Below are 13,357 nucleotides of genomic sequence, written 5' to 3'. Positions count from 1 at the left end.
CCTAAACAAAGGGGAGCTTTGAATATCCTACCAAAACTCGAGATGATGCTTTCTACAATGAATGATAGAAGCATCAAGAGGGGGGGATGCAGAGGATAAGTTAAAGTTTTACATAACCTCCTGCTCCTTCTGCCTCTGTAACTCAGCTTGCTCCTTGCAAAGTCTGGATCACGCAGGTCACGTAGTCTCAGAAAGTGGGGACTCACAATACTAGGAACTGGAGCTTATCCCACTCACCCTTGTCCTGCTCTTTGCAATCTCCCAGCCCCTGCAAACCCACAGAATCATTCCTGTCCGTGTTTAAAAACTCTGTAACCCCTTTGTTTGGGGATCACAGCTGAGAGTGCTAACTCCTCCAGGCCTGCCAGCGTAGTTAACCTGACTTCTCCAACTCTCTGAGTGTGGTGCTTGGTTTCTCAAGTACTGGTTTCTGCAACAAAGCTCAGAGAGGGAAACTCAGTAGCCTGAGGTCACAGAACTGAGCTGAGATTTGAGCCCAGCCTTGGATTGTTGGACATCAGTGCTACTCCACTTTGCCCTTTCCCCTCTGGGTCAATCTGGCTTTGAATCTTACTGAACTACAAGCTGAACCCTGGCAGGCCATGGTCCTAGCCTTGGGGCAGCTTCAACATGTACAAGTCTTGTGACCAAGGCGACCTCAGTATTCTCATCTGTAAAGTGGACCTGTAGTGACCAGGGACAGGGAGGTGTGCTGACCTAGGGAGGGAGAAGCACACAGTCCAGGAGGGTCCAATCCTGTCCTGTCTCTGGGAGGCATTGCATTACCTCAGAGACAGCCCAGCGGAGCTGCTGGAGCTGCTGCAGGCCCCAGGCCGGGTCCAGGAACTGGTGGGGAGCCAACAGCACATAGCGTGTGAACATGGACTCCCCGGCATACAGCAGAGCACTGGCTCTCCTCGCCACCCCCTTGAGACCACTTCGGGAGGCGTAGAATCCGGTCCAAGCACGAAATATTTCTAGAAGCAAAAGGTCAGTAGTGGGTGTGAGGTCCTGCCCACAGAGGCCCCTGAGCCTCACCTGGGAAATGCTGAGGAAGGTGAGGTCAGAGACAGGTCTGCCTGGGGCCCCAGGGACACAGCCTAGGTCAGAGGAGTGACCTCAGGGCTTCTGTTCCAGCCAGACCAGCAATGTTACAAGATCCCTGGATGGCTGGGCAGCTGGCAGGGTCAGGCTGGGCTGAGGCCCGAGTGCTGAAGTACAGTGATGACAACAAGAATTCAGTGTGCACCTGAACCCTTGGTATGGCCTGTGGGGAAAGGCCCTGTGTACCTCAAGGGAGGAGGGAGAGGGATGAGGGCGAGGATTGAGGGGCCCAGAGGGGAAGAACTGGAGTGCTGGCAGCCCCTGTGTGCCTCTGGAGAAAAAGTGGGTCCTGGAAGGCATGCATTTCAGCAGTTCTCTCTGGATGCTCAGCAGGGAACGATGGCAGTGGGGTGGGAGCTGGGAGAGCCCTGGAGCCACTGTCCTGACCCTGGACTAAGAGTGTGAGGCTGGTGGAAGGGGCAAGAGTCTGAGCACCTTGAGGCTGGGATGCGCCTCAGCAGGTGGTTCAGGGTTCCTGACTGTTCCCTCCTCCTGCCTCCACCCCAGGTTGGGTTGTGCCTCCATTCTCTGTTCTTCCATCAGAGAACCTTGGCTAGACAAGGAAGGGAAGCCAGGAGGACTGGGGAAAGGCTACAGCCTGAGGGGCCAGACACAGGGGCCCTCTGCAGCTCCTCCCGGAAGCTGAGCACACAGGTCTGGCACCGGCTCAACACAGACTCAGCTCTAAGCAGGAACCCAACTAGACAAAGCTACCAAGTTAATCCTGCACTCAGATCAGGATCAAGTCTCCTCCTTGAACTTCCAGTTCAGTTCAGTTCAGTCGCTCAGTCGTATCCAACTCTTTGTGACCCCATGAATCGCAGCACGCCAGGCCTCCCTGTCCATCACCAACTCCCAGGGTTCACTCAGACTCACATCCATCGAGTCCGTGATGCCATCCAGCCATCTCATCCTCTGTCGTCCCCTTCTCCTCCTGCCCCCAATCCCTCCCAGCATCAAAGTCTTTTCCAATAAGTCAACTCTTCCCATGAGGTGGCCAAAGTACTGGAGTTTCAGCTTTATCATCATTCCTTCTAAAGAAATCCCAGGGCTGATCTCCTTCAGAATGGACTGGTTGGATCTCCTTGCAGTCCAAGGGACTCTCAAGAGTCTTCTTCAACACCACAGTTCAAAAGCATCAATTCTTCAGTGCTCAGCCTTCTTCACAGTCTAACTCTCACATCCATACATGACCACAGGAAAAACCATAGCTTTGACTAGACAGACCTTAGTCGGCAAAGTAATATCTCTGCTTTTGAATATGCTATCTAGGTTGGTCATAACTTTTCTTCCAAGGAGTAAGCGTCTTTTAATCCCATGGCTGCAGTCACCATCTGCAGTGATTTTGGAGCCTCTCAAAATAAAATCTGACACTTTCCACTGTTTCCCCGTCTATTTCCCATGAAGTGATGGGACCGGATGCCATGATCTTAGTTTTCTGAATGTTGAGCTTTAAGCCAACTTTTTCGCTCTCCTCTTTCACTTTCATCAAGAGGCTCTTTAGTTCCTCTTCACTTTCTGCCATAAGGGTGGTGTCATCTGCATATCTGAGGTTATTGATATTTCTCCCAGCAATCTTGATTCCAGCTTGTGCTTCTTCCAGTCCAGCGTTTCTCATGATGTACTCTGCATAGAAGTTAAATAAGCAGGGTGACAATATACAGCCTTGACGTACTCCTTTTCCTATTTGGAAGAAGTCTGTTGTCCCATGTCCAGTTCTAACTGTTGCTTCCTGACCTGCATACAGATTTCTCAAGAGGCAGGTTAGGTGGTCTGGTATTCCCATCTCTTTCAGAATTTTCCACAGGTTATTGTGATCTACACAGTCAAAGGCTTTGGCATAGTCAACAAAGCAGAAATCGATGTTTTTCTGGAACTCCCTTGCTTTTTCCATGATCCAGCGAATGTTGGCAATTTGATCTCTGGTTCTTCTGCCTTTTCTAAAACCAGCTTGAACATCAGGGAGTTCACGGTTCACGTATTGCTGAAGCCTGGCTTGGAGAATTTTGAGCATTACTTTACTAGCATGTGAGATGAGTGCAATTGTGCAGTAGTTTGAGCATTCTTTTGCATTTCCTTTCTTTGAAATTGGAATGAAAACTGACCTTTTTCAGTCCTGTGACCACTGCTGAGTTTTCCAAATTTGCTGGCATATCGAGTGCAGCACTTTCATAGCATCATCTTTCAGGATTTGAAAGAGCTCAACTGGAATGCCATCACCTCCACTAGCTTTGTTCATAGCGATGCTTTCTAAGGCCCACTTGACTTCACATTCCAAGATGTCTGGCTCTAGATGAGTGATCACATGATCATGATTATCTGGGTCGTGAAAATCCTTTTTGTATAGTTCTTCCGTGTATTCTGCCACCTCTTCTTAATATCTTCTGCTTCTGTTAGGTACATACCATTTCTGTCCTTTATCGAGCCCATCTTTGCATGAAATGTTCCCTTGGTATCTCTCATTTTCTTGAAGAGATCTCTAGTCTTTCCCATTCTGTTCTTTTCCTCTATTTCTTTGCATTGATCACTGAAGAAGGCTTTCTTATCTCTTCTTGCTATTCTTTGGAACTCTGCATTCAGATGCTTATATCTTTCCTTTTCTCCTTTGCTTTTCGCCTTTCTTCTTTTCACAGCTATTTGTAAGGCCTCCCAAGACAGCCATTTTGCTTTTTTGCATTTCTCTTCCATGGGGATGGTCTTGATCCCTGTCTCCTGTACAATGCCACGAACCTCATTCCATAGTCATCAGGCACTCTATCTATCAGATCTAGGCCCTTAAATCTATTTCTCACTTCCACTGTATAATCATAAGGGATTTGATTTAGGTCATACCTGAATGGTCTAGAGGTTTTCCCCACTTTCTTCAATTTAAGTCTGAATTTGGTAATAAGGAGTTCATGATAAGAGCCACAGTCAGCTCCTGGTCCTGTTTTTGTTGACTGTATAGAGCTTCTCCATCTTTGGCTGCAAAGAATATAATCAATCTGATTTCGGTGTTGACTATCTGGTGATGTCCACGTGTAGAGTCTTCTCTTGTGTTGTTGGAAGAGGGTGTTTGCTATGCCCAGTGCATTTTCTTGGCAAAACTCTATTAGTCTTTGCCCTGCTTCATTCCGCATTCCAAGGCCAAATTTGCCTGTTACTCCAGGTGTTTCTTGACTTCCTACTTTTACATTCCAGTCCCCTATAATGAAAAGGACATCTTTTTTGGGTGTTAGTTCTAAAAGGTCTTGTAGGTCTTCATAAAACCGTTCAACTTCAGTTTCTTCAGCATTACTGTTTGGGGCATAGGCTTGGATAACTGTGATATTGAATGGTTTGCCTTGGAAACAAACAGAGATGATTCTGTCATTTTTGAGATTGCCTCCAAGTACTGCATTTCGGACTCTTTTGTTGACCATGATGGCTACTCCATTTCTTCTGAGGGATTCCTGCCTGCTGAAGTAGATATAATGGTCATCTGAGTTAAATTCACCCATTCCAGTCCATTTTAGTTCGCTGATTCCTAGAATGTCAACGTTCACCCTTGCCATCTCTTGTTTGGCCACTTCCAATTTGCCGTGATTCATGGACCTGACATTCCAGCTTCCTATGCAATATTGCTCTTTACAGCATCGGACCTTGCTTCTGTCACCAGTCACATTGACAACTGGGTATTGTTTTTGCTGTGGCTCCATCCCTTCATTCTTTCTGGAGTTATTTCTCCACTGATCTCCAGTAGCATATTGGGCACCTAATGACGTGGGGAGTTCCTCTTTCAGTATCCTATCATTTTGCCTTTTCATACTGTTCATGGGGTTCTCAAGGCAAGAATACTGAAGTGGCTTGCCATTCCCTTTTCCAGTGGACCACGCTCTGTCAGACCTCTCCACCATGACTTGCCCGTCTTGGGTTGCCCTGCAGGCACGGCTTGGTTTCATTGAGTTAGACAAGGCTGTGGTCCTAGTGTGATTAGATTGACTAGTTTTCTGTGAGTATGGTTTCAGTGTGTCTGCCCTCTGATGCCCTCTGGCAACACCTACCATCTTACTTGGGTTTCTCTTACCTTGAATCCTCTATCTCCTCCCATTCAAGTGTGACCACGCCCAGATGGCAGTGTCACACCCACTTCAATGGAATCCCACCCAATTCTTGTAGCCCCTGTCACCTAGTCCAGGAGCCAGCCCTCCTCCAGTCTGATGAGGTCCCAAGGGAAGTGTCCTGAGAGGTATATAGCTCCCCTTTCTCACCACTCAGGCAGAAGACCAAGGCCAGAGAGGCCCTGCAAATCCAGGTCTGGGACAGTCAGGGTGGTACCCAGCCTGGAACCAGCCCTGCAGCTGGAGGCCCATCCTGCTGTCTCTTGGGAAGGGAAGGAAATGAAAAGTGAAGTGGTTGTATTTCAACTGCCATGTGGGAGTCCCTCCAGTCCTCTGAAAACCCATGTTATGGATGACAAAACCAAGCCTCAGATGTCACTTACCCAAAGCCACCCAGCCCGTGGGGACAGGAGCTGCGATCTCAACCCAGGTGAGCATCTGAGTCACCGCTTGGGGCCAGCCCTGCTGAGACACTATGCCTGCTGAATGGTGAGGGTGGGCAGGGGACAGGCCCTGGAGCAGCTCAGGCACCCTGATCTCCTGGAGGACGTTCAGCCAGTGGATGCTGCTGTGAGCCTGGGTCTCCTAACTGTCCATGGAGACAGACACCTCACCTCTCCCTTCTAAAATGACCTGTCCTGCTGAGTGATCCCACCATGGACCTATGGCTGGGCAAACCTGGTTGAGAGGTAGGGCCTGATCAGGGTCCCTGGGCTGCCCTGGTTCATGGGGTCCCCCCACACCGAAACCCCTTAGATCCTCATTTTTTTGGAAAAGGGGAGCAGGACAAGGATCCTTCAAGGATTCTGGCACTCTTTGCAGTAAGGGTATCAGATGTTCAATAATTTGGCCAACACCATCCCCCACGGATGCCCTGAGCAAGGGCTGGACTGGGCTGTGGAGGGCCTTTCTGTCTCCCCAGCTGTCAGTGAGAGGCTGTGTGGAACTCCGCCCATGGCAAAGGTCATGAGAAAGGAGGCTTGGCATACGCAAAGGCGTGATCAAGCCTCAGGAAACCCCCTGTTCCCAAGCATCTACCCCCCAAACCAGAGTCTATCTACTTTACTGTTTCATGCTCTTGCCTACACCTCTGACTTTATGGGGGGCTGTTCCCCACCGGTTCTCTCAGAGAAGGAGTAAATGTGCAGCTCCAAGCCAATAAAAATTCCTGGGCGTGACAAGAGTGTTTCAACTTACGAACTCCTCTGAAGGTTATCTAGCCTGCCTGTATAGGTTCGTCTGGCCACATGTGATTGTTTATAGCCTCCCAACCTGAGAGGCACGAGATGTTTTAGACTTACTAAAGGCAAATTCTTTTGGGAAGTTAGAAATTATTAGTATAGTGGGTTGGTTAGGAATTATATTGGTGAAGGGTTTTTCATTTGTTGTGCCAATAATTGCTGCTAATTCCCTGCCCTGGGTGTGACAAGGGTGTCTCAGGTCAAACCTCTCTACTGGCAAATTAGCCTGTGTGACAGGATTATCCATACTCCTGCCACTATGCACATGATTGTTTACTACCTCTCAACCATAAACAGCACAGAGAGTTTGGAAAGTCTTAATTAGCATAGGGCTTTTCTCATTGTTGAGTCAATGATTGCCACCAGGTCTCCATATCCTTAGGCACCTGGGAATATATTAATCAAAGTATTTGGAATATAGAAAAGGAAATATAGTAGTTTTTAAGATTAGCAATACTAGACTTTGTGAATTAATGAATTTTCTCTTTTATAATAGATCACTGTACTTTGTTATAAATCACTGTGTCCTTGCTATGTAAAAATGTAACTTTATCATTATCTTAAGACTAAATAGATCTTAAGGGGAACACTGGTGAAAGGATTTTCATTTGTTGGGCTGATGTTTGCTGCTAAATCTCCATATAATGAATATAACTGACATATAGGAGAAATAAGTATTAACCTTTAAGATTAATCATGTTACCCTTGGGTTAAATAAATTCCTTTCTTGATTGTAACTCACTACACCCTCACCCTATAGGAATGTAACTTTATTTGGAGGGTGGTGCTTTGTTTAAGAAAAAACACACTTGGAAAAAATAAGTTTTTTGGTTATCAGAAAGAAAGGGTCGTAAAATGTCAGCAGGCCTCATGGCCAGAAGATGATGTATAACCCCTAAGATTTTTTTTTTTTTATGTAAAGCACCTGATTTTGATAAAGGTCAGGACTGCTGACCCCCACGTGACTCTGTATTCATCCCTATGTGTAACAAAAGGTATATAAGCAAACCCCAAAATAAAGAAATTGGATCAGTTTCCGGAAAGACTGATTCCCCTGTGTCGTTCTTTCTTGCTCCCCGTTTTTCTGGCTGAATTCCCATCTGGAGCGTGGGTGCTCACCATGTCTACTTACTTGTCCCGGCTTTCAAGCCCACGCGAGAAGGAGCCCAAGGAGGGGCACCTTCCGATATTCAAGTGGCACCGGTGGCCCAACGTAGATGGTGCAAATTCCTTGTCTTGGAATTTTATTGGTATCCCACGTAAACCAAGTTATTCAGCCACTTTTTCTCTCCTACTATTTTCTGGCCGAATTCCCATCTGGTGCATGGGTACCCACCAAGCCTGCTAATTTTGCCTGGGCTTCTAAGATCAGATTGGGGGGGCCTCAGTGCCTCCTCTCCTTCGGGAGAACAGGAAGATGCCTGCGGCCTACATAGGTGGTGATTTGTATTCCAAGTAAACCAAATTATTCAGCCTCTTTTTCTCTGCTAATTTTCTAATCCCTCTCTATCTGTAATTAAATAAGTTATTTTCAAGGACGCCGACTCTGTCCCCACCTTCAAATCACCCTGGATCCACCAGGGCTGGACCCCGGCAGAGACAGACACCTCACCTCTCCCTTCTAAAATGACCTGTCCTGCTGAGTGATCCCACCGTGGACCTATGGCTGGGCAAACCTGGCTGGGAGGCAGGGCCTGATCAGAGTCCCTGGGCTGCCCTGGTTCATGGGGTCCCCCCACACCGATACCCCTTAGATCCTCTTTTATTTATTTTTTTTTTTTTTGCAAAGGGGAGCAGGACAACAAGGATCCTTCAAAGATTCTGGCACTCTTTGCAGTAAGGATATCAGATATTCAATAATTTGGCCAACACCATCCCCCACGGATGCCCTGAGCAAGGGCTGGACTGGGCTGTGGAGGGCCTTTCTGTCTCCCCAGCTGTCAGTGGGAGGCTGTGTGTGCATAATTCCTGTCTGGCTTACAGATAGAGGAGCTGGACCTTCTAGGGGTCCGCTTGGAGGCGGGTGGGGCTGGACCGGGAAGAGGCGCTGATGCTGGGCTTCCTTCAGGGCATCAGGCCCCGGGCTAGCTTCCTCAGCATGGAGTGCCCACACCATGTCCAGGATGGCGCCTGGCCTCCCAGGATGGAGATGCTGCTGTCAGTGTTAACAGCTGCATCTGCTGAACCCTGGCTCTGGCCCAGGCACTAGGCTAAGGGCTCTCCTCATCTCACTTCATTCTCACACTGGATGCACTAACCAAGATGAACGTCCCCGCTTTCCTGGCACAGAACGGTTCCATGGTGCACACAACCCACCACAAGGCTCAGTCCACGACCTTTCACCCTGAGCCTTGCCGGCCACAGCCAAACCCGTCCTGGCCTCCGGGACACAGGCTTGTGGGAGACAAGGTCCCCAATAATGCCTCTGTGGCAATAGGTGAAAAGTGGGGCCCTGAGGGGAAGAGGAGACAGCCGATTGAGACTTAAGGTCAGGAAAGGCTTCCTGGAGGAGGTGACATGCATGCTTGCATGCGGAGTCGTGTCTGACGCTGCGACCCCATGGACTGTGGCCCGCCAGGCTCCTCTGTCCATGGGATTTCCCAGGCAGGAATCCTGGAACGGGTTGCCATTTCCTCCTCCGAGGGACCTTCCCTACCCAGGGGTCCAAGCTGCATCTGCTGCGTCTCCTGCACTGGCAGGTGGGTTCTTTGCACAAGCACCACGTGGGGATCAGAGGAGGTGACACTACAGGACAATTGGGACTTTGCAGGAAGAGGAGGTGGGCACGGGGCAGTCCTCCGGCAGCACTGCAATAAAAGGCAGAGACGGGACCTGCTGCGTGTGGACAGCGTGAGAGGCTCCGGGAGCTAGGAAGTGGGCAGAGTGTGGAGGGCGTCAGGCTGGAGGGTCAGGGCCTGTACCTCCCCCAGGGCCCCTAGCAGGCTCCAAGCAGAGGCCTGAGCAGGCACTGAGTTTGGGGGCCCCTTTCCTCCCTGGCACTGAATCCCTCCCTGCTCCCCCACCAGAGGATCCTACCTGAGGAATAAGGCAGGAAGTCTCGGTGGTCTTGGACCTTCCAGGAGAGCTGGTGAGCGTGCACAGCCTGGAAGTAGTTGCCCAGCGTAGCGTACTGCACCGAGATGCCGTGCTGGTGTGTGAACTTGTTGACCTCCTCCATTACACGGTCCATGTTGGTGAATTGCAGTGAGGCATTGAAGAACTGCCTGTCACATCCCTGCAGGCCCGGGGACAGAAGCAACGCCCTGCCCTTCTGGGTGCAGAGCCCAGCCTGCACGGGGAGAGCCCCTCCTATCCCCATGACCACCCGCACTCCCCGCGGCGGGCACGGATCCCGGGCCCTGTGCTGGTGTGTCTGCCTCTCTGCCATGTGGAGGGCGTTTCCCCAGCACGGGTTTGTCTTGCAGCTGCAGGTTTGTGCCCTTTCACAACATCCCCCAGTTCTGCACACTCGCCAGGGCCACCTTTGGCTGCCACGAGCTGATCTCTTTCTCTATGAGACTGGTTTTGTAAAATTCCACATAAGTGTGATGATTTAGGTTTTGGCTTTCTGTGTCTGACAGATTCCATTTCCTGACAATTTCTTAAATCCCAGCAATGCTATTAGTTATCAATAACCTTGATTATGATAAGATACTAAACAAGAATAAAAAGCAGAATGGCTTGCTTGAATTTACTGACCTTAATCCCATAATCAGGAAGATGTCAAAGTAGAAAAACTGACAAATTCCTGGAAATATATAACCTGCCCTGTCTGAATTATGTATAAATAGAAAGCCTGAACAAATGGATACTAGAACCAAACTGAGCCAGGATCCAAATACTTCTCAAGAAAGCAAAGATCAACATTCAGTGCCGATGTCTATCGAATGTTGAAGAAGAATTTATACAAATCCTTATTCAGTCAGTTCAATCACTCGGTTGTGTCCAACTTTTTGAGACCTCATGGACTGCAGCACACTAGGCTTCCCTGCCCATCACCAACTCCCAGAGCTTACTCAAACTCATGGAAACAAGTTGGTGATGCCATTCAACCATCTCCTCCTCTGTCATCCCCTTCTCTTCCTGCCTTCAAATTTTCCCAGCATAAAGGTCTTTCCCAATGAGTCAGGTCTTCACATCAGGTGGCCAAAGTGTTGGAGCTTTAGCTTCAGGATCAGCCTTTCCAATGAATATTCAGGACTGATTTCCTTTACTATTGACTGGTTTGATCTCCTTGCAATCTCAAAAGTTGTCTCCAACACCACAGTTCAAAAGCATCAATTCTTTGGCGCTCAGCCTTCTTTATGGTACAACTCTCATATCCATACATGACTACTGGAAAAACCATAGCTTTGACTAGATGAACCTTTGTAAGCAAAGGAATGTCTCAGCATTTTAATATGCTTTCTAAGTTGGTGATAACTTTTCTTCCAAGAATCAAGCATCTTTTATTTTCATAGCTGCAGTCACCATCTGCAGTGATTTTTGAGCCCAATAAAATAAAGTCCTTCAGTGTTTCCATTGTTTCCCACCTCTTTGCCATGAAGTGATGGGACCAGATGCCATGATCTTAGTGTTTTGAATGTTGAGTTTTAAGCCAGCTTTTTCACTCTCCTCTTTCAGTTTCCTCAAGAAGCTCCTCAATTCCTCTTTGCTTCTTCCATAAGGGTGGTGCCATCTGCATATCTGAAGTTACTGATATTTCTCCAAGCAATCTTGATTCCAGCTTGTGCTTCATCCAGTTTGGCATTCTGCATGATGTACTCTTCATATAAGTTAAATGAGCAGGGTGACAATATACAGCCTTGATTTACTCCTTTCCCAATTTGGAACCAGTCCATTGTTCCATGTCCGGTTCTAACGGTTGCTCTTGACCTGCATACAAATTTCTCAGGAGGCAGGTGATTTCTCAGGTCTGGTGTTGCCATCAAGGATTCGGGAATACAAATCCTTGTTGGTCTCTTTTACAAACTAGAAGGGGACTGAAAGGTTTCAATATAATTTTACAATGCCAAGATTACCCTGACACCAAACCAGGCAAAGAAGCCTCAAGAAAAGAAAATTATAGCTGAATATATCCTAGGAACATAGATGCAAAAATCCTCAACATATAATAACAAACAAAACAATCAACAGTATTGAAGATGATATTGCATCATCATGAAGCAGAATGCCAAGAATTTATTCCAGGAACGTAAGGATCGATCAACATCCTTAAATCAATCAGTGAGAAAATGCGAGATAAAAATTGTATGATCATCTCAACAGATGCAGAAAAGGCATAAGACAAAATTCAAATTCCATTTGTGATAAAAACTCTCCTCAAAGTGGGTGTAGATGAAAATTACCTCGACATAGTAGAGGCCATATATGACAAGCTGACAGCTAACACCAACTCAAGGAAGAAAAGGTAAAACTATTCCTGGGAGATCAGGAAAAAGACAAGGATGATCCCACTCACCACTTATTTAATGTGGTATTATAAATCAGAGCTGCAGCAATTAGTAATGAAAAAGCATGGAAATCAGAACAGAAGAAATAAAATTCTCACTAATGGCTACTGTAATGATGTCATAAAAATAGTGACTGTAGAAAACCCTAGAGACACATCTTAAAATTTTTTAAAATATAAATTTATTTATTTTAATTGGAGGCTAATTACTTTACAATATTGTATTGGTTTTGCCATACATTGACAAGAATCTGCCACAGGTGTACATATGTTCCCCATCCTGAACCCCCCTCCCACCTCCCTCCCCATCCCATCCCTCTGGGTCATCCCAGTGCACCAGCCCCGAGCACCCTGTATCATGCATCGAACCTGGACTGGCAATCCGTTTCATATATGATAATATGTTTTAATCCATTCTCCCAAACCATCCCACCCTTGCCTCTCCCACAGAGTCCAAAAGACCATTCTATACATCTGTGTCTATTTTGCTGTCTTGCATATAGGGTCATCATTACCATCTTTCTAAATTCCATATATATGTTTTAGTGTACTGTATTGGTGTTTTTCTTTCTGGCTTACTTCACTCTGTATAATAGGCTCCAGTTTCATCCACCTCATTAGAACTGATTCAAATGTATTCTTTTTAATAGCTGAGTAATATTGCATTGTATATATGTACCGCAGCTTTCTTATCCATTCCTCTGCCAATGGACATCTAGGTTGCTTCCATGTCCTGGCTATTGTAAACAGTGCTGTAATGAACACTGGGGTACACGTGTCTCTTTCAATTCTGGTTTCCTCGGTGTGTATGCCCAGCAGTGGGATTGCTGGGTCGTATGGCAGTTCTATTTCCAGTTTTTTTAAGGAATCTGTACACTGTTCTCCATAGTGGCTGCACTAATCTTAAATGAATAACAGCAGTAAAGTTGCAGGATAGAATATCAACAGACACAATCACCTGCTGATTAGTGTTTCCACATACTAAAACAAACCATCAGAAAGAGAAATGAAGGAAACAATCCTCTTGATAGTTACATCAGAAAGGTAAAATGCCTAAGAATACATTTCACGGAGATGGTAACAGCCCAACACACTGAAAACTAGACGATGCTGTGATGATCAAAATGGAGGAAGACACAAGTTAAGTGGGAAAATATTCTGAGCTCATGACTGCAAGAGGAGGGCTGCGTTTTTCCAAAGCAACTTACAGATTCAAGGCAAAACCTTTTAAAATTCCAATGACGTATTTCACAGAAACAGAACAACCAATTCTAAAATTTATGGGAACCACAAAGACCATGAGTCGTCAGAGCAATCTTTAGTAAGAAGAACAAAACCAGAAGCATCGTATACCCTGATTTCATACTTTACTGCAAAGTCATAGCAATCTGAATAGTCTGGTACCAACAATAAAAGCTACAGATAGATCAATGGGATAGAATAGAGAGCTCAGAAATAAAGCCGTGTGTATATGGTAATTA

The 13,357-nt window shown here is 46.8% G+C and overlaps 1 protein-coding gene across 1 annotated transcript in view; it reads right to left on the bottom strand.

Annotated features, from left to right (window-relative positions):
• LOC120861784 (epididymis-specific alpha-mannosidase-like) overlaps positions 1–13,357 on the bottom strand; it is a 60,530-nt gene that overhangs the window by 26,654 nt on the left and 20,519 nt on the right. Inside the window, 2 exon segments of the mRNA XM_040237582.1 lie at positions 787–977; positions 9,461–9,659. Of these exon segments, the coding sequence (XP_040093516.1) occupies positions 787–977; positions 9,461–9,659 (390 nt within the window).

The sequence above is a fragment of the Oryx dammah genome, unplaced genomic scaffold, assembly GCF_014754425.2.
Source record: "Oryx dammah isolate SB20612 unplaced genomic scaffold, SCBI_Odam_1.1 HiC_scaffold_3, whole genome shotgun sequence".
Taxonomy (NCBI): domain Eukaryota; kingdom Metazoa; phylum Chordata; class Mammalia; order Artiodactyla; family Bovidae; genus Oryx; species Oryx dammah.
The sequence above is the reverse complement of the archived record's forward strand: the minus strand, read 5'-3'. Positions and strand labels throughout refer to the sequence as shown.